This window comes from Erythrolamprus reginae, chromosome 1 (assembly GCF_031021105.1).
Source record: "Erythrolamprus reginae isolate rEryReg1 chromosome 1, rEryReg1.hap1, whole genome shotgun sequence".
Classification (NCBI taxonomy): domain Eukaryota; kingdom Metazoa; phylum Chordata; class Lepidosauria; order Squamata; family Dipsadidae; genus Erythrolamprus; species Erythrolamprus reginae.
This window is the reverse complement of record NC_091950.1, coordinates 43,463,968-43,489,178: the sequence shown is the minus strand read 5'-3', so window position 1 is coordinate 43,489,178 and position 25,211 is coordinate 43,463,968. Positions and strand designations below refer to the sequence as shown.

The 25,211-nt window shown below is 40.4% G+C and overlaps 1 protein-coding gene across 1 annotated transcript in view; it reads left to right on the top strand.

Moving 5' to 3' along the window:
- Positions 1 to 25,211, top strand: part of ESR2 (estrogen receptor 2) — a 98,427-nt gene that overhangs the window by 56,143 nt on the left and 17,073 nt on the right. Inside the window, exons 6-8 of the mRNA XM_070751034.1 lie at positions 4,143 to 4,442; positions 21,660 to 21,798; positions 22,503 to 22,636. Of these exons, the coding sequence (XP_070607135.1) occupies positions 4,143 to 4,442; positions 21,660 to 21,798; positions 22,503 to 22,636 (573 nt within the window). The remainder of the gene's footprint in view (positions 1 to 4,142; positions 4,443 to 21,659; positions 21,799 to 22,502; positions 22,637 to 25,211) is intronic.

Below are 25,211 nucleotides of genomic sequence, written 5' to 3'. Positions count from 1 at the left end.
AAAACTATTATTAAATAGTGCATAAACATAGTGCCACCATTGCATCCCCCTGAGAGGGTGGCAGCATCCCCAGACCCATCCTCAAATACAGCTCATCTGTTTGGAACTCATATTGCATCTCAGACATTAGCTGTTTTATTAAATTGGATTGTTACATGTTGTTTTTTATCATTGTTGTTAGACGCCCCGAGTCTGCGGAGAGGGGAGGCATACAAATCCAATTAATAATAATAATAATAATAATAATAATAATAATAATAATAATAACAACAACAACAACAACACCCTTGAAAATGTTCAAAGATACTTCACAAGAAAAGCCCTTCATTCCTCCACTCGAAACAGAATACCCTACGAAACTAGACTTACAATCCTGGATCTTGAAAGCTTAGAACTACGATGCCTTAAACATTATCTTGCCCACAAGGTCATATGTTGCAAAGTCCTGCCTGTCAAAGACTACTTCAGCTTCAACCACAACAACACAAGAGCACACAACACATTCAAGCTTAACATTAACCGCTCCAAACTTGACTGTAAAAAAATATGACTTTAGTAATCGGGTTGTTGAAGCGTGGAACTCATTACCAGACTCTGTAGTATCATCCCCTAACCCCCAACATTTTACCCTTAGACTATCCATGGTTGACCTCTCCAGATTCCTAAGAGTAAGGGTGTATGTAAGCGCAGTAGACTATCCATGGTTGACCTCTCCAGATTCCTAAGAGTAAGGGTGTATGTAAGCGCAGTAGAGTGCCTTCCATCCCCTGTCCTATAGTCTCTTCTATATCTCATATTTCTTCTCTACTATATCCTCTATAACATTCACTGTGTATTATTGTGTATTGGACCAACCAACCAACCAACCAACCAACCAACCAACCAAATAAATAAACAAACAAACAAACAAACAAACGAACAAACAAACAAATAAATAGCAGCCCATTACTGCTTCTCCATGTGCAGAAGAGAAGCAGTGGGCAGGAAGGGTATTTAAACTTACTTTTAGTAACAGCTATAAGTGCTGTGATAGGTAATTGCAGGCCAGAAGATGGTGGACCACAGGAAAGTGATGGATAGAAGCACAGACTATGATCCTCTCAAATTCCTCTGCCTTTATAAAGCTGGCCTTCCTTTCTTTTCCAGTGTACACAGCAGCAACAATGTCCCTGACTTGAATCTTAAAAATGTAGTGCTGTTGTGTTTGAAATTCCCCTTCAAGCTTCTATTTAACACCCTCCTTCCTTAGTCTCCCTGGGCTTCACATAGAGCTGCTTTGTGGATGCAGTTCCAAACAAGGCTGAGGAAGAGATGAGCATGCTGTTTGAATCAGAGTAAATGTCTTGGATGGAAACTCCCGCTGAGCTCCATGTGGATGCCAGGAAATATTTGTTTGCTGTCCATAGTCAGATCAGCAGCTAGTTTTCTGGCTACATCCAGTGAAGGGCTACCCAAGTTTTTACTACCACATGGTGGGCGTGGCTTATGCAAGACACACTGCATTTTTTTTCAACATCTTCCAGTGCAAATTGGGTGCTCTGGGGTGGAGCCCCATTTTCGCTACCCCACTACATCCCCCCCCCCAAATCCGGGCACCAGCACACCCCTGGCTACATCATACAGTTGTTTGCAAAGTGGGTCACTGTTCTTAGAAAGGTTGATAAACTAGGTTAGAGCTGACTCCATTTTTATTATATTTATGGATAGCTTTAAATGCCAAGACAGAAACTGTGGTGGTATCTGTAAATGTAGCTTGATTAAGCCATGGAAACTTTGGCAGTTGGCAACTTTTTAAATTGAACATATAAATGGCAGTAGTATTTGATCCAATCTCTCTCTCTCTCTCTCTCTCTCTCTGTGTGTGTGTGTGTTTGTGTGTGTGTGTGAGAGAGAGAGAGAGGGGGGGAGGGAGCAAGGGAGCGAGGGGGGGAATAGAATTGTATATCTAGTTAACAAATTTCAGGATCAAGAAAAAAGAGAAAATTAGATAATAGAAAAGTTTTAGTAATGCAGTTGTTGATCATCTGTTGGGCAGGAGATGGAGCCTATGATATAGAATGATCCTTTTGTGGGATCTACAGTGGTCCCCCAAGTTTCGCGATCTCGATCATTGCGAAACGCTATATCGCGATTTTTCAACCCGGAAGTAAAAACACCATCTGCGCATGCGCGCCCTTTTTTCTATGGCCACGCATGCGTAGATGGCGCCAGGCAGATCAGCTGCTGGGCGGCTTCCCTGGGTCTTCCCCCTCTTGCTGGCGGGAGGGCGAGCGGCGGGCATCAGTGAGGAGTTTGCGTGGGCGGCGGGGAAACCCCAGCGCCGCTTCCCAGCTGAGTCCTGAAGCCAAACGCGGAAGTTCGCTTCAGGACTCAGCTGGGAAGCGGCGCGAGCGAACGGCGTGGGCGGGCGAAGGGCGGGCGCGTGGGCAGGCAGGCGGCGGACAAGCGGCGGGCGGACAAGCGGCGGGCGGACAAGCGACGGGCGCGGCAGCAGCGAGGAGTTTGCGTGGGCGGCGGGGAAACCCCAATCTTCGGCTCCTCGCTGCTGCGGCGGAAGTAAAAACACCATCTGCGCATGCGCAGATGGTGTTTTTACTTCCGCACCGCTACTTCGCGAAAAACCGATCATCGCGAGGGGTCCTGGAACGGAACCCTCGCGATAATCGGGGGACCACTGTATTATAATAGGGCAAACTGATTATGGAAGAATGACATGGAACTGGGAAACTGAGCGCTTTGTTCTCTGGAACAGTGTAACTAAATCAAGATTTCATTATGCTCAGCTAGACTTACATTGTGTCTTTATTCTAGCAAATTTGCAGCATCCTTCTGCATCATGCAAACCCTTTATGTGGATGTTATAGTCGTCCAGAATTCAGAAAATAAAGTTGATTTAGAGCCAAATTAATTGCTTGGCTTCCTACCATCTACCTGGGATCCTGATTTCCAATCAGCTCCTCTCTTGTCACCAGGGCTCTTTTCCGATAATAAATGTATCATACCAGAGAATCAAGGTCTACAGGAAGGATAATATCCTATGAGTCAGATTTGGCCCCCAATCCCTCTTTCAGTAGCTTCCAAAGCCCCTCCCCCCAAACAAGAAGCAAAATAAGCCTCCAATAAGATTAACACCTATTTTATTTTTAAATTGTTTTTATTTTTGTCTACCATGCTACTAGAAGTCCTTGGAGGCTGGTTTTTTTGATGTAAAAATGTTGCTTTGTTTAGATTGATGGATACATCAAAGCCATTACTATCTTGTTTGCTTCATGGTGCAGAATAGAGGATCACTCGGTGTTTTATTTCCCATTTCAATTTCCCTATTCTTTCTTTCTTTCTTTCTTTCTTTCTTTCTTTCTTCCTTTCCTTCCTTCCTTCCTTTTCTCTAGCTAGCCAACTCAACCAAAAGACTTTGGGCAGCCTACAATTCTAAAATGATAAAACAATGTAAACAATAAGAGGAATAGAATAGAATAGAATAGAACAGAACAGAATAGAATAGAGTAGAGTAGAATAGAAGTCTTTATGGGCCATGTGTGATTGGACACAGAAGGAATTTATCTTTGATGCGTATGCTCTCAGTGTACATAAAAACACAAAATACATTTGTCAAGAATCATAAGGTAGAACACTTAATGATTGTCATAGGGTACAAATAAGCAAACAGGAAACAATCAATATCAATATAAATCTTAAGGATACAAGCAACAAGTTACAGCCCTGCAGTCATAAGTGGGAGGAGATGGGCGATAGAAACAATGAGAAGACTAATAATAATAGTAATGTAGCCCTAGTGAATAGTTTGACAGTGTTGAGGGAATCATTTGTTTAGCATTCGGGGGAAAACTGTTCTTATATCTAGTTGTCTTGGTGTGTAGTCCTCTATAGCATTTTTACAATGATAAAAAAGTCATTAATGTTTGCTTAAGGTTTGATAATTCAACTAAATGTCATACATACCTGCTCTGATCTGGGTATAGGGATTGGGTGTGTGCAAACTAAACAGGAAATTGCTCACTGGAATTTTTCAACATGGATTTGGTGCACTTTTGGGAAATTGACAATCAAGTCTCATGAATAGTTAATCTAGTGAATGAGTTACTAAAATATTAAATTAGGTCAATTATTTTTCAAAATTTCAGGTTCAAGGAGAGAGCGTTGTGGGTATCGTATTGTTCGCCGTCATCGCAATCCAGAAGATTTGGTGCATTGTGTAGGCAAAGGGAAAAAGAATAACGAAAGTATCATCCAAGCAAAAGAAGTCCTGGGCAATGCAATAAGTCCAGAACAGTTTGTCTCCATATTACTTGAAGCTGAACCACCAAATGTGTTGGTGACTCGCCCCAACAGACCATTTACGGAAGCTTCCATGATGTTATCCTTGACGAAACTTGCAGACAAAGAATTGGTCCATATGATTGGCTGGGCGAAAAAAATCCCTGGTAAGGAATTTAAAAACTCCTGTGTTTAAAGTGGAGTTTATGCTAAATGACTTTTTAAATTGAAGTTTGTATAAAAAGTATAAATATTTTTTAAAAATAAAACGTAGGGCCTACAACAAGAAAAACATATAAATGGTCACATTATTATTTGATAATACAACCTTAGTATGGCCATAGTTTGGAGCAAAAGTAGAAACATAGAATATAAGGTTTATCTCAAGGAGATAATTATGGTAGTCTAATCCCAAACCCAGTATATATATTACCTATGTTATTACAAGGTGCCTGACAAAACGAAAGTGTAAGTTTAGAACTAAGACGCCTTAAACAAGATCTAAGTATTGCCCACAAGATCATATGCTGCAACGTCCTGCCTGTTGGCGACTACTTCAGCTTCAACCACAACAACACAAGAGCACACAGCAGATTTAAACTTAATATTAACCGCTCCAAACTTGACTGTAAAAATATGACTTCAGTAACTGAGTTGTCAAAGCGTGGAACTCATTACCTGACTCCATAGTGTCATCCCCAAACCTCCAACACTTTACCCTTAGATTATCTACGGTTGACCTATCCAGATTCCTAAGAGGTCAGTAAGGGGCGAGTACAAGTGCACTAGAGTGCCTTCCGTCCCCTGTCCTATTGCTCTCCTATATCTCCTATACCTTTCTTCTATTCCTATATCTCTTCTTCTATTCTTTCATTGATATGTTCTATTACTATATCTTCTTTTCTATTCTTTCTTAGATATATTTTACTATGAGCATCTACTCTATAACCTTCATCATGTATTTTACTATGTGTATATAGATATATACCCACTAAAACCCTCATTGTGTATTGGACAAAATAAATAAATAAATAAATAAAAATATTTAAACATTCCCACCACAGGAAAATGACCAATTTCCAAGACAGGCTGTTCAATGTTTGAACAGCTTTTACTGTTCATCTTCTCACCCTCAAGTTCAATCAAATGTATTGTCCTTGAAATTTAAACCCACGGTTTCTTGAATTGTCCTGTCTTCTGGACCAGCTCTGAAAAATTCTGGACCATGTTCTACATCTGGAATCCCCAATCCCCAGACAGTGGCCCACTACCAGGCCTTGAACTGGAACTGGGTCACAGAAGTGGTGGGTGAGCATGTGTGCATCCCCACTTGCATGATCAGGGGGCAAACACCTGTGTGTGAACTCCATTTATGCGAGTGGCAGGCACGTGTGCCTACTGTTTGTGCAAATGGAACTGTGCCGCATATGGCTGCCACTTATACGGACTCTTTCCCTCCTGTCCACTGGTCTATAAAGCCATAAAAGTTGGGGAATATTTAGAAATGATAGTTTCTTCAAATTTTTGAAGAAATTATCATGTCTCCTGGCAATCTCTTCCTTAGGATAACCATACTCAACACTTCCAAGCATTCTGAGGGTTTTCTTTATAGGCTCCTTATCATTTGTTGATCTTTTCTGTGAATGGTGTGGTTGCCACTACCTTCCTAAAATGTGGTGCCCAGAATTGAATGCAGTATTCTAGGTGCAGCCTAATTAAAGCAGAATAAAAAGAAACAAGAACTTCTTTTAATTCAACATTATATTTGTTCTGATACAATATAGAACTGCATTTGCTTTTTTTTGCAACTGCATCACATTGTGGGTAATATCCAGCTTATGATCCTTTTATATTCATACCTCTGATTTTTCCCAATGCAAATTGTGGGAATTTAATCTTGCTAATGTATCAGTTTGTCAAGATCCTCCTGATTCGGTTTCCTAAAGCAGTATTTCTCAAGCTTAGCAACTTTAAGATGAATGCTCCAACCGTGGAAGTTTTTAAGAAGATTTTGGATAACTATTTGTCTGAACTGGTGTATGGTTTCCTGCCTCAGCAGAGGGTTGGACTAGAAGACCTCCAAGGTCCCTTCCAATTTTGTTGTTGTTGTTGTTGTTGTTATTATGTCTGTACAACACAGCAAACGAGATCACTATGCTGGATTTCGTATTTCATCACCAGTTGGGCGCTTCCCAAGCACCTAGGACTGCGTGACGTAGTGGCGAATTATGTTTGCCGATCCCAGTAAAGCGGCCTTTTGCAATTGACAGGTGGAGATTTTGTCAATTCCAATGGTTTTCAAATGTCCGCTGAGATCCTTTGGCACTGCGCCCAGCATGCCAAGTACCACTGGGACCACTTTCACTGGCTTATGCAGCTCGATTTTTAGATCTTCGTATTTCACTAATTTCTCTAGCTGTTTCTCCTCAATTTTGCTGTCTCCTGGGATTGCGATGTCGATGATCCATACTTTCTTTTTCTCCATGATCACAATGTCTGGTGTGTTATGCTTCAGAATTCAGTCAGTCTGAAGTCAGAAGTCCCACAGTAGTTTTGCTTGCTCATTTTCGACCACTTTTTCGGGCTTATGATCCCACCAGTTCTTTGCCACTGGTAAATGGTAGTTCCGGCACAGGTTCCAGTGGATCATCTGTGCCACAGCATCATGTCTATGCTTGTAGCCAGTCTGTGCGATCTTTTTGGAGCAGCTGATTATGTGAGTTGTTGTTGTTGTTGTTGTTGTTGTTGTTATTATTATTATTATTATTATTATTATTATTATTATTATCAGAATGCTTGAATCAATAGTCTAGTCTATTCCTTCATTTCAAGTATTTTCCTCACTTCTCCTAGCCGTATCTTTTGACAAATAGACCAGAGAAATACCACTTATGATCCTACTACTTTAAATTCCTCTCTTGATGCAGCCTATATCTGCATTGGTTTTTTGGCAACTGCAGCATATGTAAGTGGTTGTCCACTAGGATGTCTAGATCCCTTTCACAAATCCTGCTCTTGAGCCAAGTACCTATTTTATACCTGTACATTTGGTTCTTCTTGCCTAAGTGCAAAATCTTACTTTTGTCACTACAGGTAAATTAGGCAATAGGACAGTAGGACAGGGACGGTAGGCACAATGGTGCACTTATGCCTGCCCCTTACAGACCTCTTAGGAATGGGTGAGGTTGACTGTATATAGTCTAAGGTTAATTTTTTTGGGGGGTGGGGAAGAAACCATAGAGTCAGGTAGTGCACTACAGGTATTGATTAACTTAAGTCATATTTTCTGCAGTTGAATTTAGAGTGGTTTACTGTAAGTTTGAATTGATTGTGTGCTTGTGTATTGTTGTGGTTGAAGCTGAAGAAAATGTTGACAGGTAGGACATTGTGATAAATGATTTTGTGAACTACATTTAGGTCAGTTCGAAGGCAACAAAGTTCTAGGCTATCTAAGCCCAAAATTTCAAGTCTGGTGGAATAAGATCTTCTGTTGCAAGCAGAGGAGTGGAGAACTCTTCTTGTGAAATATTTTTGGATTGTCTCGATCGTATTGATATCTGAAATGCAGTGCAGGTTCCAGACACGTGAGCTGTATTCAAGAACTGCTCTAGCAAATGTTTTGTATGCTATGGTTAGTAGATTAATATTGCCAGAGAGGAAACTATGCAGAATTAGATTAGATTAACAACTCTTAGTGCTTTTTTGACAATGTTGTTACAATGGGCTCTGACACTTTGGTCATTAGATATGAGTACTCCAAGGTCCTTGACAGAGTGACGGTAATCTGTAAGATCGTGTCCTCCAAGTTTGTATTTTGTGTTCTGATTCTTTTTGCCAATGTGTAAGACAGAGCATTTATTAGTTGAGATTTGAAGTTGCCAGTTGTTTGACCATTCTGATACATGGTCAAGGTCTTTTTGAAGGGTAGCAGTATTGTTGGTGGTATTAAATAATTTTAACATCATCAACAAAGAGGACTCAGTTGCTTTTAATATGATCAGAGAGGTCATTTATGTAAAGTATGAATAGTGTTACTCCTAGAATGCTGCCTTGAGAGACACCACTATTGACAGGTGCAGGATTTGATAGGGCACTTCCTATTTTAACTACTTGTTGTCTGTTTGATAAGAATGCAGTTATCCAATCATGAAGGGGTCCTGAAATGCTATAGAATTTGAGTTCCAGAAGAGGTTTGTTGTGTACAACTGAGTCAAAGGCTTTACAGAAGTCTATGTAAATTGCATCTATTGTTTTACCCTGATTGAGATGTGTAGTCCATATGTTTTTGCAGTGTAGTGGTTGTTCCAAGTAGACAACTTGGGATTTCCTGAGGTTCATTAATGTTTGCATTTCACTTAGAACCCAGGTTCCTGTTTTGGAAAAGGTTTTATTCATTTATATTAAAAACTTGGATTTCTCAATTGCTATCTTTAGACAGCTGTGGCTTCCCAGTGTGAGTCAAGAAATTATCTAGAAAACAAGTGGCTTTTTCTATCTTTTGTATCTATGTGATTTTTCCTCCTTGATTTTTAACCATATACTTAATGCAATGTTTAAGGTTTTCTTCTCTCTATAAAGAATATTACTTTCAATTGATCCATTATGACTGGTGCTGCTTTTAGTTTTCTTAAAAGCCCTGGTTAGCTAATTTGGTGGGGTTTGTTTTTTACATTTTTAAAGTAGAAGTAATTCCAGTTCTGATAAAAATAGCTGTAGTTAAACAATACCTTAAAAATAAGATAGTTTGACTTCTTTCTGTTGTAACAACATTACAGGTAAGGAATAGAGAAGAAACAAAACAAAAAAACCCAAATTGTATACAACTTTTAAGTCATGAGATCTTTGGGTATGAATAAATACAAACTCCCTGTCAATTATTTCTGGCATCATACTGTTTGTGGATAAATACATCTGAAGCTCTTAATGTATTGACAGATGAATAAGAGTTTATTATTTACCAGCAATTATTAAGATATTTACCTTAGTGGAAGTCATATTCTTCTTTTTAAAGACTTATCCTCATTCAATTTGCAGATACTGGGTGTACCCTGAATGTGCAGTTGACTCCCATTTATATATGGCAGGAGTGTCAAACTCAGGTTTTCACAATGTTGTCATGTATCAGGACTTTTCCCTCTTTGCTAAACGAGGTGGGGCTGGGGCCAGTACATGACGCATTTGGCCCACGGGCCATGAGTTTGACACTCTTGAGTTGGACTACTGGGTTGGACCATTGTGACTGTATATTGTAAGCAAGGTTTAATTTGGAGTCAATAGCTAGAACTTCTGAAGTCAACACCGAATAAATGAAAGCTCTACCAAAGAAAAAGTGGCATTATAAAATCAAAAGTTAAGAAGGACATTTAGGCCATCAAGTCCAACCATCTGCTCAGAAAAAAAAAATTTCTACAGGTAATCTTCCACTTACAACAGTTCATTTAGTGATTGTTCAAACTACCTTTGAAAAATGTTCGGAAACTACAGATCGGGCAGAATGCAGCTGCGAGAGCTATCATGGGCCTTCCTAAATATGCCCATGTTACACCAACACTCCGCAGTCTGCATTGGTTGCCAATCGGTTTCCGGTCACAATTCAAAGTGTTGGTTCTGACCTATAAAGCCCTTCATGGCATTGGACCAGAATATCTCCGGGACTGTCTTCTGCTGCACGAATCCCAGCGACCAGTTAGGTCCCACAGAGTTGGCCTTCTCCGGGTCCCGTCAACTAGACAATGTCATTTGGCGGGACCCAGGGGAAGAGCCTTCTCTGTGGTGGCCCCGACCCTCTGGAACCAACTCCCCCCAGATATCAGAGTTGCCCCCACCCTCCTTGCCTTTCGTAAACTCCTCAAAACCCACCTCTGTCGTCAGGCATGGGGGAATTGAGATATTCCCTTCCCCCTAGGCTTATAAAATTTATGCATGGTATGTCTGTATGTATGATTGGTTCATTAAATTGGGGTTTTTTAAATTACTTTTAATATTAGATTTGTTTACATTGTCTTTTTACTGTTGTTAGCCGCCCCGAGTCTGCAGAGAGGGGCAGCATACAAATCTAATAAATAAATAAATAAACATACAACGGCACTGAAAAAAGTGACTTATCACCATTTCTCACAATTACAACTTTTGTAGCATCTCCATGATCATGTGATCAAAACTCAGATGCTTGATAATGGATTTATATTTTTGAGCATTGCTGTGTCCTAAGGTCACCTTTTGCAAACTTCTGACAAGGAAAGTCAATGGGGAAGCCAGTTTTATTTAACAATCAGGGTACTAATTTATCAACTTCAATGAGTCACTTAACAACTGCAACAAGAAAGTTCGTAAAATTGAGCAAAGCTCACTTAACAAACGTATCACTTAACAACAGAAATTTTGGGCTCAGCTGTGGTTATAAATACTGGACTACCTGTATTATATTCTACATATATTTATTGGTATTTACTCCAATCATAGTACAGAGTGGGCAGGAATCAACAAAAGACTTTAAAGAACAGAAATATGAAGACAATTAAAACAACTGTATTTTGTGTTTTTATTGTCAGAAGATTCTCATAACATTCAACCATAATCAGTTCAGTATGGTACCACACAACTTTACAACTAGGATGCAAAGGCAATAATGCTTCAGACGTTACTACAATGGTGACTAATACTGGCGACATTTACATGTATAGTTTTTGTTTTCAACAATCTGAGCACAGTTAACAAAATTTATGTAATTTTTTTCCTAAATGGTTTTTAAATAAAAAAAAGTTCAAAACTTTAATGGATTATGCAGCTGAAAACAAAATATATATGTGGGGAAGGTGGGTGGGTGGGAGTTAAAAAAAACGAAGGACTTAGTTTGCACAAAAACAATACAGTAGCCAGTTGCCTATTGCTTTTCGCTAAATGTCTTCAATTAAATTTGGAGGTATTGATCTCCTGAATGGATGATAGCAATTTTACTTTGATCATTGGAGAATTCTAGGCATTTGTACTCAGCTGGGAAATGAATCCATGTCCACTTTTGATTACTTTCCCTGCTTATTTTGTTGTTCATAGTGATGGAGATAGAATGTGTATAATTCTGCTACCCCTCCAATTCAATCCATTTTTGTAGTAAATGCAGCTGTTATTTTTTTCCTCTCACTTTGAAAAAAAATCTCCTGTAACTTGGATCCAAATATATTTATATTTAGAAGAGCACTTTGAAATAAATGTGGCTTAGTGTTATCATGACTAACTGAAGTTCTACTGATTTTGATAGATTTACCACAGCCATGGCTAAGCCTATATACCTCTTTTTTTTAAACAATCATTTGTCTACATCAATATTGTTTCTTTTGATTCAGAGTGGCCTGTTTTCCTTATTAATCTGACTATTAGGAGAAATACTAGCTAAATTCAATCTGTATAATCAAATTGGCATTCTGTATTTATACTGTAGGCTACATCTGTGGTGTGAGAAAGTTGGAAGGCAGAATAGAAGTGTGATCATCTTAAAAATTGATATTGCAGATATTAACATAAACTTTTTTAGTTTGGATAAATGTTCACGCAATATCCTACTTACAAAATAGAGATGAATAACCTTTTTATGACTACAGAATGCTTTTCCTCTTCAAATACAGTGTCAAGGTAAAGATGTTGGGTTTTAGTAAAATAAAATAAATTTAATAAATTCAATGCAAGAGTATAGTTGTTACTGCCCACACATTTTGGAGTTTTAATATTTTACCTCAATAGCATTTGTAATTTGATGGCAGATTTTGAGAGATTTTGAGGGCTTCCCCCAAAGGTTTTGGAAGACTTTGAACTAACTTACAACATGATAAAAATCTGCAAAAAGAGAGAGCAAATATTAGTTTAAGAATAAACAACCTAAAAAGGCTAAAATGGGGGGGGGGGAATCTAAGGATAGAAATACTGTTTATATTTACTTATTTAAATTTTATACTGTCTGGCATTGGCTCACAGATTTTTTTAAAATTTAGGTTCACGCAAGTAGATTTTAAATACATATTTTTCTAAGAATATATTTCTAAATATATTTTGTTACATTAAAGTGCAATGTAATAAAATGTAATATTCCTTTTGGTATTTAATTTTTTATTAATTGGGAACTGCACTGTAACATTTGAAAAAAATCGAACATCAGAAGAAAAATTGTGATCACATTAGCCAAAAACTGTACATTAGATTAAATCTCTTTGAAACATAGGCAGAACAAAAACCACTTTGAGCCTTCATAAATGTAGCAAATTATAGACTGAAGGAAGCTAGCCAGTAAGTAGTAAATAAAGCAATAAAGTAATAAATAACTAAAGGAAGTGATAAATAGAATAGAATTCTTTATTGACCAAGTGCGATTGGACACACAACAAATTTGTTATTGGTGCATATGCTCTCAGTGTACATAAAAGAAAAGATACAGTAGTCCCTCACCTATCGCTGGTGTTACGTTCCAGACCTGGCCGCGATAGGTGAAATCCGTGATGGGGAATTTATCGACTGATAGTACTTATTTAAGTATTTATATTGTAATTGTTTGGTAAGGTTTCATTGTTTTAATTGTTTATAAACCCTTCCCACACAGTATTTATTTTAGATACAGTATTTAAATACAGTATTTACAATTTTAGATATATATTTTTTTTAAAAAAACCTGCCGATCGAGTTCGGCGGACTGTTTAAATCTGCCGATCGACTTCCTCAGAAACCCGCGATGAAGTGAAGCCGCAGTAGGTGAAGCGCGGTATAGCGAGGGACTACTGTACATTTGTCAAGAATCATAAGGTGCAACACTTAATGATTGTCACAGCATACAAATAAGCATTCAGGAAACAATCAATATTAAATTGTAAGGATACAAGCAATAAGTTACAGTCATACAGTCATAAGTGGGAGGACATGGGTGATAGGAACGATGAGAAGAAGTAATAGTAATGCAGCCTTAGTGAATAGTTTGACAGTGGTGATGGAATTATTTGTTTAGCAGAGTGATGGTGTCTTGGTGTGCAGTGCTTCATAGCATCATTTTGAGGGTAGGAATTGAAAAAAATTATGTCCAGGATGTGAGGTGTCAGTAAATATTTTCATGGCCCACTTTTTGACTCGTGTAGTATATAGGTCCTCAATGGAAGGCAGGTTGGCAGTAATTGTTTTTTCTGCAGTTCTGATTATCCTCTGAAGTCTGTGTCAGTCTTGTTGGGATGCAGAACCAAGTCAGACATTTATAGAGATGCAGATAACAGACTCAAATAATTCCTCTGTAGAACTGTATCGGCAGCTCTTTGGGCAGTTTGAGCTTCCTGAGTTGGTGCAGAAAGAAAATTCTTTGTTGTGCTTTTTTAATGACATTTTTGATGTTACATGACCATTTTAGGTCTTGAGATATGGTCGAACCTAGAAATTTGAAGGTCTCTACTGTTGATATTGTATTGTCTAGTATTGTAAGAGAGGTTAGAATGGGAGGGTTTCTCCTAAAATCTACCGCCATTTGTACGGTTTTGAGTTTGATTCCAGATTGTTCCAGCCACACCATGAGGCTAGTTGTTCAACCTCCTGTCTGTATTATAGTTGTCTCAAATCAGATCAATCACTGTTGCATCATCTGGAAATTTCAATAGTTTAACAGATAGATTGTTTGACATTGGTATATATAGAGAAAAGAAATGATGAGAGTACACAGCCTTGGGGTATCTGATGTGATTTTGCTTGCTGCTTCCTGTTTGTTAGGAAGCTTATGATCCACTTATAGGTGTGGTCAGGTACTGCTAGCTGATTTAGTCTAGTTAGAAGAATGTCCAGTATGATGATGATGATGATGATTATTATTATTATTATTATTACAGTATTATTATTATTTATTAGATTTGTATGCCGCCCCTCTCCGAAGACTCGGGTGGTATTGAATGCCGAACTAAAGACCCTTGCATAGGTCTCTGGGGATTCAAGATGTTGTAGGATGTTGTGCAGAGCCATATTAAAAGCATTATCTGTTGATCTGTTTGCTCAGTATGCAAATTGCATGGGCAGCCAAAAGTTTACTGCCACACTGTGGATGTGGCTTATTTTGTGGGTGTGGCTTAATGGTCATGTGACTGGGTAGGAGTAGCTTGCTGGCCATGTGATCAAGTGGGAGTGGCTTGAATGATCATCAACGTTCAAATAAACTGTTAAGTCCTTGACTTACAATCTTACCAGTGTCGCTCGCTGGGGTGACAATTTACTTCAGGTTTCCCACGCTCTCCTTCCTGGGTCGCCCCCTCTGCCTCAGGCGGGTAACTAGGCGAACTGTTAGAAGCATAAATGCTGCCCGCACCGCTTCCATCCATGCCTTCTGCTTGCACCTCAGGCGGGAGATGGCTGTATGAGGCTGGAGGGGAGCCAGGCAGGAGAGAGGGAAGCTCGTCCAAGGCCAGGAAGGAGTAAAGAGGAAAAAAGTGAGCACAGACGCAGCAGCAGGGGGGGAAAAGGAGAGCCAAGCCGAGACCAGTAATCCAGAAAGTGACAGCCGCCGATCTTCATTTCCACCAGTGGAACTGCGTTCCACCCCATCCTGCCTGCTTCCCAGCCCTGGGTCTAACAATGGATCCATTGGATCCACAACTCTGGTGTGTGTGTATGTATCTCACTCGGATGCACATACACACACACACCAGAGTTGTGGAGCTGCATGCACAGTGCATCAGTAACAGCAGAAGGGGCAACCCCCACCCGATATAAAAAATGGTGATAACTCACTTTTTCCATGCCATTGTAACTTTAAGTGGTCACTAAATAACTATTGTAAGTCTAGGACTACCTGTATTACTACAGAAGTGCTAGTTAGTGGTGTAACAGATGAAGTTTTGACAATGCATGGTAAAGACTTATAGAATTGCATTGGACAGAAAGATGGGTGTCCATATAAATATAATAAACAAACAAATAAATAAATAGCTAATAGAGCTTGGTGCTCTTCTGCTGAGATTTGTTGGAAACCTTTTCCTAATCTTCAGTAATGTGGTTTATTTTTGCATGTATTTCCTTCTATTATTTTTATCTTTCTTCATGACCTTAAAATGTGATGACGTGCAGCATTGTGCGAAAGGGAGACTTTGTTATTGTCTGCAGATTGATTTAATCTTATGTCCAAAAGTACAAAAATAGACTACCATTAAATTTATTACATGCATTCAATCTTCATGATCCTAAGAAAGGGCTTTTAGATATGCAGTGGGTTTCTTTATCCATCACCTGTCTGTCTGTCTGTCCGTCCGTCCATCCATCCATCCATCCATCCATCCATCCATCCATCCATCCATCCATCCATCCATCCATCCATCCATCCATCCATCCATCTATCTATCTATCTATCTATCTATCTATCTATTGGATTTGTATACCGCCCCTCTCCGTGGACTCGGGGCGGCTAACAACAGTGATAAAAAACAGCATATAACAATCCAATACTAAAACAATAAAAAAAACCTTATTATAAAACCAAACATATATACAAACATACCATGCATAAATTGTAGAGGCCTAGGGGGAAAGAATATCTCAGTTCCCCCATGGGTGGATTTTAAGGAGCTTACGAAAGGCAAGGAGGGTGGGGGCTATTCTGATCTCTGGGGGGAATTGGTTCCAGAGGGCTGGGGCCGCCACAGAGAAGGCTCTTCCCCTGGGTCCCACCAAACGACATTGTTTAGTTGACGGGATTTGGAGAAGGCTTACTCTGTGGGACCTAACTGGTTGCTGGGATTCGTGCGGCAGAATCTATTTCATTATTTCATCTATCTATTTCATTTAGTAGTAATTTCAAATAGCTAAGTATACATTACTGTGGAAGTGAAATGGAAGAGCATACAAAATTGCAAAATAAGCACAGAAGAAAATGTTGGAGATTCCCCCAAAGAGTGATTAATCTGATTCACGTAGATTCTAAAATATATGAAATATCGAGTCGTCAGCTGAGTGGTAGGAAAAGAAATGGGAAATGAAGGCAAAATAGGAAAATCCCTGTTCAGGTCATAGATGTAGGTTCAAATATAGTTTTGTGGTTTACATCATGCATTTTTCCCATCAATACCTCATAGCATTTAAGAGACATAGAGGATTGACTTCATAAAAACATGTGATGTTAAATATGTCCCATCAATTAAATAATGCTATCTGTTGGGATCTGTGACCCTTATTATCTCGAATTATAATTGAAGTAGACCCAGAGGCAGGGTTTTGAGCAATCGGTACTTTTATTCAGCTCAGAGAACAAGTGACAACTCAGCAAGGCAAAGTGACAATTCAGCGAGTACCGACTGACTCTGCCTGGAGAAACCGCTCCTTTTATACATTGCGGTTCCCGCCAAAGCTAGAGCCGGCCGCGTCTGAGCCAATCAGGAGCGACTTCCTGCTTGGGCTCAGACAGCGCTGGAAAGAGGAACAAACTATTTACAGAGTTACAAGGTAGCCATTTCAGGATACAACACCCCTCCCCTCATAGTTGGACACATCCATCAAGAAAGCCATGTGACAAAATCGTCCAATCGGTGGGGCCTCCGAGGAGCTCGCGCTGACCTGCGCAATTCAATTTCTCCTTCGCCACCGACTGTGGAGGATGGCTCACCGCCGTTCTCCCGGCGCGGCGGACCTGGCCTGGCGGGCCCAACGAAGGCTTCGGAGGACGAGGATGGCTCGGCGTCGCTGGATGGTTCCCCCTGGCCCGATAAGTCTCTTTGCGTGTTTCTTAGCTCGGGCAATGTACTAAAGTCTGTTGAAGGGGGAGAGTCCAAGTCAGCGGTTTGTGGCAATTGATTTTCTGCTCGCTTTCGAATGTGGTCTATGTGTCGTTTCCACAAACGACCATCCTCCAGTTTTACAATATAAGTCTTGGGTGCATTTTGCTTAACAATAATTCCTTTCATCCAGTTTACATTTCCATCAAAGCTTTTTACATATACATTTTGTCCCAAATACATTTCTCTTTCAGGTTTTACACACATTTGGTTATTATTAACACAGAACCTTGGGTTTAACCTGTCTAGTGGTGACCTCAACTTTCTTCCCATCAATAACTCTGCAGGGCTCACATGTGTGTGTGAGTTAGGGGTAATGTGCTGGGTTAGTAAGAATTGGTCCAAGTTTTGTTGCACATCCCCAGGGCCTGACCTGCGCAATGCCTCCTTTGCCACCCGAACGTAACGTTCTGCCAATCCGTTAGCCCAGGGCGAATAAGGTGAGATGAGGGCATGCCTGACCCCTAGGCCATCTAAGAACAATTCGAATTGCCTGGCTGTTAGCTGAGGCCCATTGTCAGACACTAAGATATCTGGGCAACCATGGGATGCAAACAGTCTACTCAATACCTTGATGGTGGCACTTGTGGTTATATTGTTCATTGCTATTATTTCCACCCATTTGGAGAAGGCATCAACCGCTATTAAGAAATACTGGGACCCCACCGGGCCAGCAAAATCAATGTGGATTCTAGACCAAGGACCAGCAGGCTGCTCCCACTCAGCCGGAGTTGTTTTGGGGGGACTAGGCCGTGACTCTTGGCACGGGTCACACTTTGAAACCCAATTTTCAATATCAGCATCCAGCCCTGGCCACCATAAATGCCCCCTTGCCAAACTCTTCATCCTGACAATCCCAGGATGACCCACATGTAACATTTTGAGTACCTTTTCCTTTAGGCTTTTAGGGATGACAACTCTATCTCCCCACAACAGACAACCCTTTACATACGATAACTCAAGTCTTTTGTTTTTAAAATCACACAATTCAGGTTTTACAACATCATTTTGCCATCCCTTAAGCACACAGTTCACCACTTGTTTAAGGATTTGATCTTGCTGCGTGTGTGCAGCTACCTCTTTTGCTGTGGTTAGTGGGTTTTCCTCGAGATCTATCATTAACACATCTGTGGAAGGAACAGGGTCTTCCACTAAGTCTGTTATGGGGCACCTGCTGAGGCCGTCTGCGTGATTGATTTCCTTTCCCCCCTTGTGGGTGAGCTCATACTGATACCCTGAGAGGAAAAGAGCCCATCTGATTAGTCTTGGAGACATAAAAGGTGGAGTGGGCTTGTTGGGGGCCAGCAGACCTAGTAGGGGCTTGTGGTCAGTGACTAGCTCAAAACTTCTTCCAAAAATATAATTGTGAAATTTCTTTACCCCTGCCACTAATGCTAGAGCCTCCTTGTCTAACTGGCTATAATTCCTCTCCGTGCTGGTCATGGTTCTTGAAAAAAATGCTATCGGGGCCTCTGTCTTATTAGGTAGAACGTGAGCTAGGACTCCTCCTATGCCGTACGGCGAAGCGTCGCACGTGAGTCTAATGGGTAGCGAAGCACTATATTGGACTACTACGCTTTTAGAAGTTAATAAATTCTTTATTTGAGAAAAAGCTTCACGTTCAGTTTTCCCCCATGTCCAGCGGGCTTCCTTCTGGAGTAAGCGATGGAGAGGCTCTGCTACTGTTGCCTTCTGCTTTAAAAAAACGGAATAAAAATTAAGGAGGCCTAAAAATGCCTGCAACTCATTCTTATCTCGTGGCTCTGGGGCTTCTCTAATTGCTCTCAGCTTCTCTGTTGTGGGGTGGATGCCTTCCTTATCTATTTTATATCCTAGGAATTCTATACTGTTGGTTCCCCAGACACATTTATCAGGCTTGATCCTTAAACCTTTGTCCTGTAACCTCTTAAGTACTTCCCTTATTCTTTTGTTTACTTGTTCCTGGTTTTCCCCTGCAATTAAGATGTCATCAAAGTATGGAATGGCCCCATTTACCCCTGACAATAGGCGTTCCATAATGCTCTGGAATATTCCTGGGGCTATGCTTACCCCAAACTGTAACCTCGTGCATTTGAAAGCCCCCCTGTGCGTTACAATTGTCTGAGCGTTTGCTGTTTGTTCATCGACCGGAAGTTGCTGGTAAGCTTGCGCCAGGTCGATCTTTGCGAACCTTTTCCCCTCCCCCAGGGAGTGTAGAAGTTGCTGCACAACTGGGATGGGGTAGGGGTGGTGTTGGAGTGCCTTATTCAGGGTCGATTTGTAATCAGCGCAAACTCTTAAGGAACCATCTGGCTTCAGAGGTGTAACTATTGGAGTTTCCCATGGTCCCTGTTCCACAGGGACCAAAATACCTTGGCTAATGAGTTTATCCAGCTGTATGTCTAGTTTGGGGAGAAGCGGAAGGGGAACCCTGCGAGGTTTTAGTCTGATTGGTGGGACCTTGGGGTCAATAGAGAATGATATAGGGGGCCCCTTGTACAATCCCAAGGTGGGGCTGAACACTTCAGGGAATTCTTTAACAAAGTTAGGCATATTATCACAGTTAACATTATACACACCCGAAATCTCGATTCCCAACGGTTCCATCCACGCTAAACCCAGAAGAGAGTGCTTGGCCCCCGTTACAATAAGCATTGGAAGGGTACATTTAACATTCTTGAATGCGATAGGTACATTAGCAGTTCCCAGGACCGAGATTACCCCCCCTTGGAAGTCTCTGATTACCAAAGAGGTTTGATTTAGGTCAGCCTTAGACACATTAGGCATATATAGTTTAAATTTTTCCCAGGGCATGATGGTATATCTAGAGCCCGTATCCAGCTCCATTGAGCAAGGCTGGTTATTTAGTAACAATGAGATAACAATTTTAGCTCCCTTTTTGGTTGCCGTGTTATTCACGGAAAATTGAGAGTTACCTCTATAGTAGTCGCGGTTAGCGGTTGAGTAGTTCCGTTGACCCGAGTTGCGGAATGGTCTCCTTTCTCGCGATTGGGGGGTCTGGTTTTGTGGTCGCTGGTATTGTGGCGTGGCGAAAGTGTCTTCCGGTGTTGTCGCTCTGCAAGCGATGGCGATGTGGCCTCTCCGGTTGCAGCGGCGGCATGTAGCGTCTCGGAAAGGGCATCGATGGCGCTGGTGATTTCCCCGGCAGCCCGCGCAGGGGGCTGGGTGAGTAGCTCTCAGGTGTCTCGGCTGGTCTTGCACCAGGAGGCAGTTGTCTCCGCTGTGGGTCGGTTGGTTGAGGTCGTCTGATTCCACGGCGCTGGAAGACGCGGAGTCAATTTTGGCAATGAGTTCTCGCCTTCCGTGCTCTTTTAATTCTCTAGCCGCTGCGTCGGCTGCTTCTGCGGTTTGCGCCAGTTTAATCACGGTTTGTAGAGTCGGCTCTTCTTCGGTAAGGAGTTTATTCCTCACTGTGCTGTTTTTCATGCCGAAAACCAAGGCGTCGGTTAGGCGAGCTTCCGGGTCTTTAAACTTGCATTGGGCAAGTACCGTTCGAAGCCGCGTTGTAAACTGGTTGATCGACTCGGTTTCCTTCTGAGCCATCATGGAAAATTGATGCCGAAAAACCATGGCTGGTTTGGTCGGCTTGAAGTGGCTCGCTAGCTTTTCCTGTAGGACGTCCCACGCTACGGTTCTTGCTTGCTCCGGTTCGGTGAGAGTCTGGGCCAGTCCACGGATTTCTGCGCCGCAGTAATTAAGAAAAATAGCCCGTCTGCGATCGGCTTCGGCGTCCTGTATTCCTGCTGCCTCGAGGAAGATCTCGAAGGTGGTCATGTATTCGTCCCAGGTCGTTTTCTCGGGATTGAAGAGTTCCGGAGCCTGGCCGATCTGGACTTTGTTCATTTTTGCACGCGATGTTCTTCCGTCCGTTCGTCGCCAGTGAAGTAGACCCAGAGGCAGGGTTTTGAGCAATCGGTACTTTTATTCAGCTCAGAGAACAAGTGACAACTCAGCAAGGCAAAGTGACAATTCAGCGAGTACCGACTGACTCTGCCTGGAGAAACCGCTCCTTTTATACATTGCGGTTCCCGCCAAAGCTAGAGCCGGCCGCGTCTGAGCCAATCAGGAGCGACTTCCTGCTTGGGCTCAGACAGCGCTGGAAAGAGGAACAAACTATTTACAGAGTTACAAGGTAGCCATTTCAGGATACAACAATAACCTCTGGAGAACCATTATGTCATTAGGAAATTGTTAAAGACCTGTTGGTCCTTTCGGGTCTTGGGCACAGGATGATTATAGTTATGGTTAGTTTATCCTTGCTGTTTTGTTCTACAGGTTATTGTTTTTACAAAATCTTAACATGTCTGATATAATCCTTTGCGATAAGCATCCAAAATGTATTTATTTATTAATAAATCATGTTTATAAAGCCAAAATCCATATGTTTGCCACCCAGTATAGATAGTAGATGAAGGAAGGAGGGGTCCATCATTTGGAATCAACACTTGACAAGCCTCTAAGAATTTAGGTCATGGATTTCTTAATTTCAAGTGAATCAAGAAGAAAACTTTGAATTTTAAGGAATTTATATTGTTCTGGAGACAAGGAAGGTGTATATGTTTGGTTATTCATGATGTAAGTATGCCTTCTTTCCTTTCCCCCCTTCTTTTAAAGGCTTCATAGAGCTGAGTCTATATGATCAAGTAAGGCTTTTGGAAAGCTGTTGGTTGGAAATATTAATGGTGGGTCTAATGTGGAGATCCATTGATCACCCAGGAAAGCTCATATTTGCACCAGATCTTGTGCTTGACAGGTAAGAAATAAGTATTGTTGTACTTGCATGTATCAAGCAAACACAATCTTTTACTCTGTTAAGGAAGGCCCAAATATTTTCTCCTGCATAAACTATTATGGTTAACATTCAGTTCACCCCTGCTCATCCCCTCCTACAGATTTACTGGCAATAATATTAAAAACATAACCAATTCCTGAACAAGTGTTCAGTTGGAGTTAACTGAAAAGCTATCGAAGGTAGTTTGTAGCAATCTAGTGCTAGGCTAGGCATTTTTTTTATAGCCACAAACCATTTTTAACTACTGTACTCTTTTTTTTAGATTGCAAGAAACTGTAGGGAAGGGGCACAGTTGTGATTTCACTAGTCAAAACAAGGCTGGAATTTTTGGTCATTCTAGAAATATGTGTGGGATGTTAGGTTGAATGAAATATAGTTATTTTAGGAGGAGGTTTTAGGCATCAGAGCAGCAAGACAGAAAGAGAAACTCCTGAAAGCAATAAAGTTAAAAAATGATCATGAGTTAGCTGATAATGAAGGCACGATTTCACCTTTTATAAAATGAACAAAGATTGTGTTGAACATTTAATGCTTAAAATACATACAGTGTAAATATGAACCACTTAGTAGAGGCAAAATGTGACTATATGTTGGAATAAAATGTGGTATTTTGGTGGAAAGCATACTTCATATGTCAAGTAATCCTCTGACTATTTTCAAATTAGGGATGAGGGAAAATGTGTAGAAGGAATTTTGGAAATCTTTGACATGCTCTTGGCAACAACTTCAAGGCTTCGGGAGCTGAAATTGCAGCACAAAGAATATATCTGTGTGAAGGCGATGATTCTTCTCAATTCCAGTGAGTAGAAGTTTCAGTCATGTCAAGCTGTGCTTATTATTAAGACAAAAAGTTGGGTTGTGGTAGGAAAAATTTCAAAGGATGCAAGAGCTGTTAAGGTGAATGAAGTAGAAACACCCAAAGTGCTTTCCCCTTCCTTATATTATAATGGTTTTATATCTAAGACCTAGGTCACTATATTGTCCCATTCTGCATGATTGTGTGAATTTGTCCAATTATTTTCCTAGTTTTTCCTATGGAATTAAGTTTGTATATTCCATAGCAGTGTTCTTCACCTCCTTTGGGGGTTATTCCTTTGATTAACCCCCCAAATACAGGATCTGATGATCAAATTGAGCAAGTTACTTCTTTTATTAAAACATATTTCTCCCTTTCAAATTGATGTCTCCTGTTGTAATACATACATACACACACGAGGGTTGGCCAGAAAGTAATGCACCACATTTGCTTTTTCAGTCTACAGTAATGGTACGCATGCAAAACTTTAGATATACATTATTTGAATTGTCAGAAGTGCGTGTGTAAATTTTGCATTTCTTCAGACAGCAGTGTTTTGAAATGGTGTCTGTAAGTGGTGTACGTTACAAGCATAATTGTTTGCTTCCCTATTGTCTCTCCAATTACACACAACATTTTGCAAGATGAAGTGGGTTTTCCAAGGATTCCATTAAAAGGGGGGGGGGAATAGATGGGTGCTGGTATAAAGCAGCCAATCAATGCTCATTTCTTCTGTGTTTATTACCCTACCCCCCTAATACTGCTCTGTGTTTTCAGCTCTTCTATCATTCTTCACAAAGAATAGAAGCATAACCATTTCTAACATTCCTTCTCCCTGTATACACACAATCCATATGATTCTTGAAGGCAATCTAGAAACATGAAATATAAAAGAATAAAAAAGTGTATTGGAAAGTCAGTTTATAAAATATATCTTCTGATGGGCCAGTTGCAAGAGTAGTTAAATCTTTTTTTGATACTATTAACAAATGCAGAGAGGTTTATATGTGGGGGACCTTGATGGGTATCAGGAAGCTACCAAAGCTCTGTTCCAAGAGGTCCCTGAACTGGTCTGAATGAAATAGAGTTGGAAAGTAAAAAATAAAGCAGAATTCCTTATTCAGAAAAGCTGAAGAAGCTTCTTGGATAAGAAGCGAAACATCTTCAAAGAAAAAACAGAAAGTCCAGTTGTATCTTGAAAAAGCATCTTTGGTTAAACCGATTGCAATACAGTGGTACTTCTATTTATGAACTTAATTCGTTCCATGACCAGGTTCTTAAGTAGAAAACGTTTGTAAGAAGAAGCAATTTTTCCCATAGGAATCAATGTAAAAGCAAATAATGTGTGCGATTGGGGAAACCACAGGGAGGGTGGAGGCCCTGTTTCCTCCCAGGAGATTCCTGGAAAAGCCCCACGGAGGCTTCTCCCTGCCTTTTCCAGTTACAGTTTTGGAGGCTTGGGTTTGTAAGTGGAAAATGGTTCTTGAGAAGAGGCAAAAATATCTTGAACACCCGGTTCTTATCTAGAAAGGTTCTTAAGTAGAGGCGTTTGTAGGTAGAGGTACCACTGTACTAGGAATTGTGTGACTTAAAGTCACAACCTGGTATCCTGAAGAGGAAACTACATATTTTTAAATCTTTTTTTCCTCCCAAGATTTTACATACATAAAATAAATGTATGCATGTAATAAATACTAATAAATATATAAATATTTATGATTGCTGTGTTCTTTAACAGTATATTTTTTTAATCGGTGAGAATAGTACAACTTACATTGTGACTCACAAATCAAATATGCTTTATTAAAAATCGTCTACTCAGTGGTGGGATTCAAATTTTTTTGCTACTGGTTCTGTGGGCATGGCTTTGTTGGCGTGGCTTTCTGGGTGTGGCTTTGTGGGCGTGGCAGGGGAAGGATACTGTAAAATCTCCATTCCCATCCTACTCGAGAGGAAGGCTACTGCAAAATCCTTATTTCCTCTCAATCAGCTGGGACTCAGGAGGCAGAGAATAGATGGGGGTGGGTATTTACTGGTTCTCCAAAGTACTCAAAATTTCTACTACCAGTTCTCCAGAACTGGTCAGAACCTGCTGAATCCCACCTCTGGGTCTACTGTTCTTTACAAGAGAAAATAATTTATTAGAAATCAACACAACATAAATATGACTTAAATGTATACAATTGTAGAATTATTATATTAATATGTATTCAAGTGTTTAAAATAATTAAATCTTAATGTTCATGCATTCTGAAATGTACACCTTAACCTATGATTTGTAAGCAGGTACGTCTCATTAAGAATAATGACTTTTCTATTTGATAGACATTTCATGACTATTTTTTTCCGCTGGATTAAAAAAAGAAGAATTGAAGTCTTCTCTCAGATCTTGTTATCAAGAATAAACAAGCGTATGTTGATAGGATCTCCTAAGGATCTTCTTCCTACTCACTTCCCACTCTCTCCCAAATCTGTACCACTGCAAATGAGGAATAAGTAATTGTATATTGTAAACCACATGTGGCCAACGACCCAGCTTTTGGAAAGATTCAGTGTCTCCCAGAACATACTGCCGACA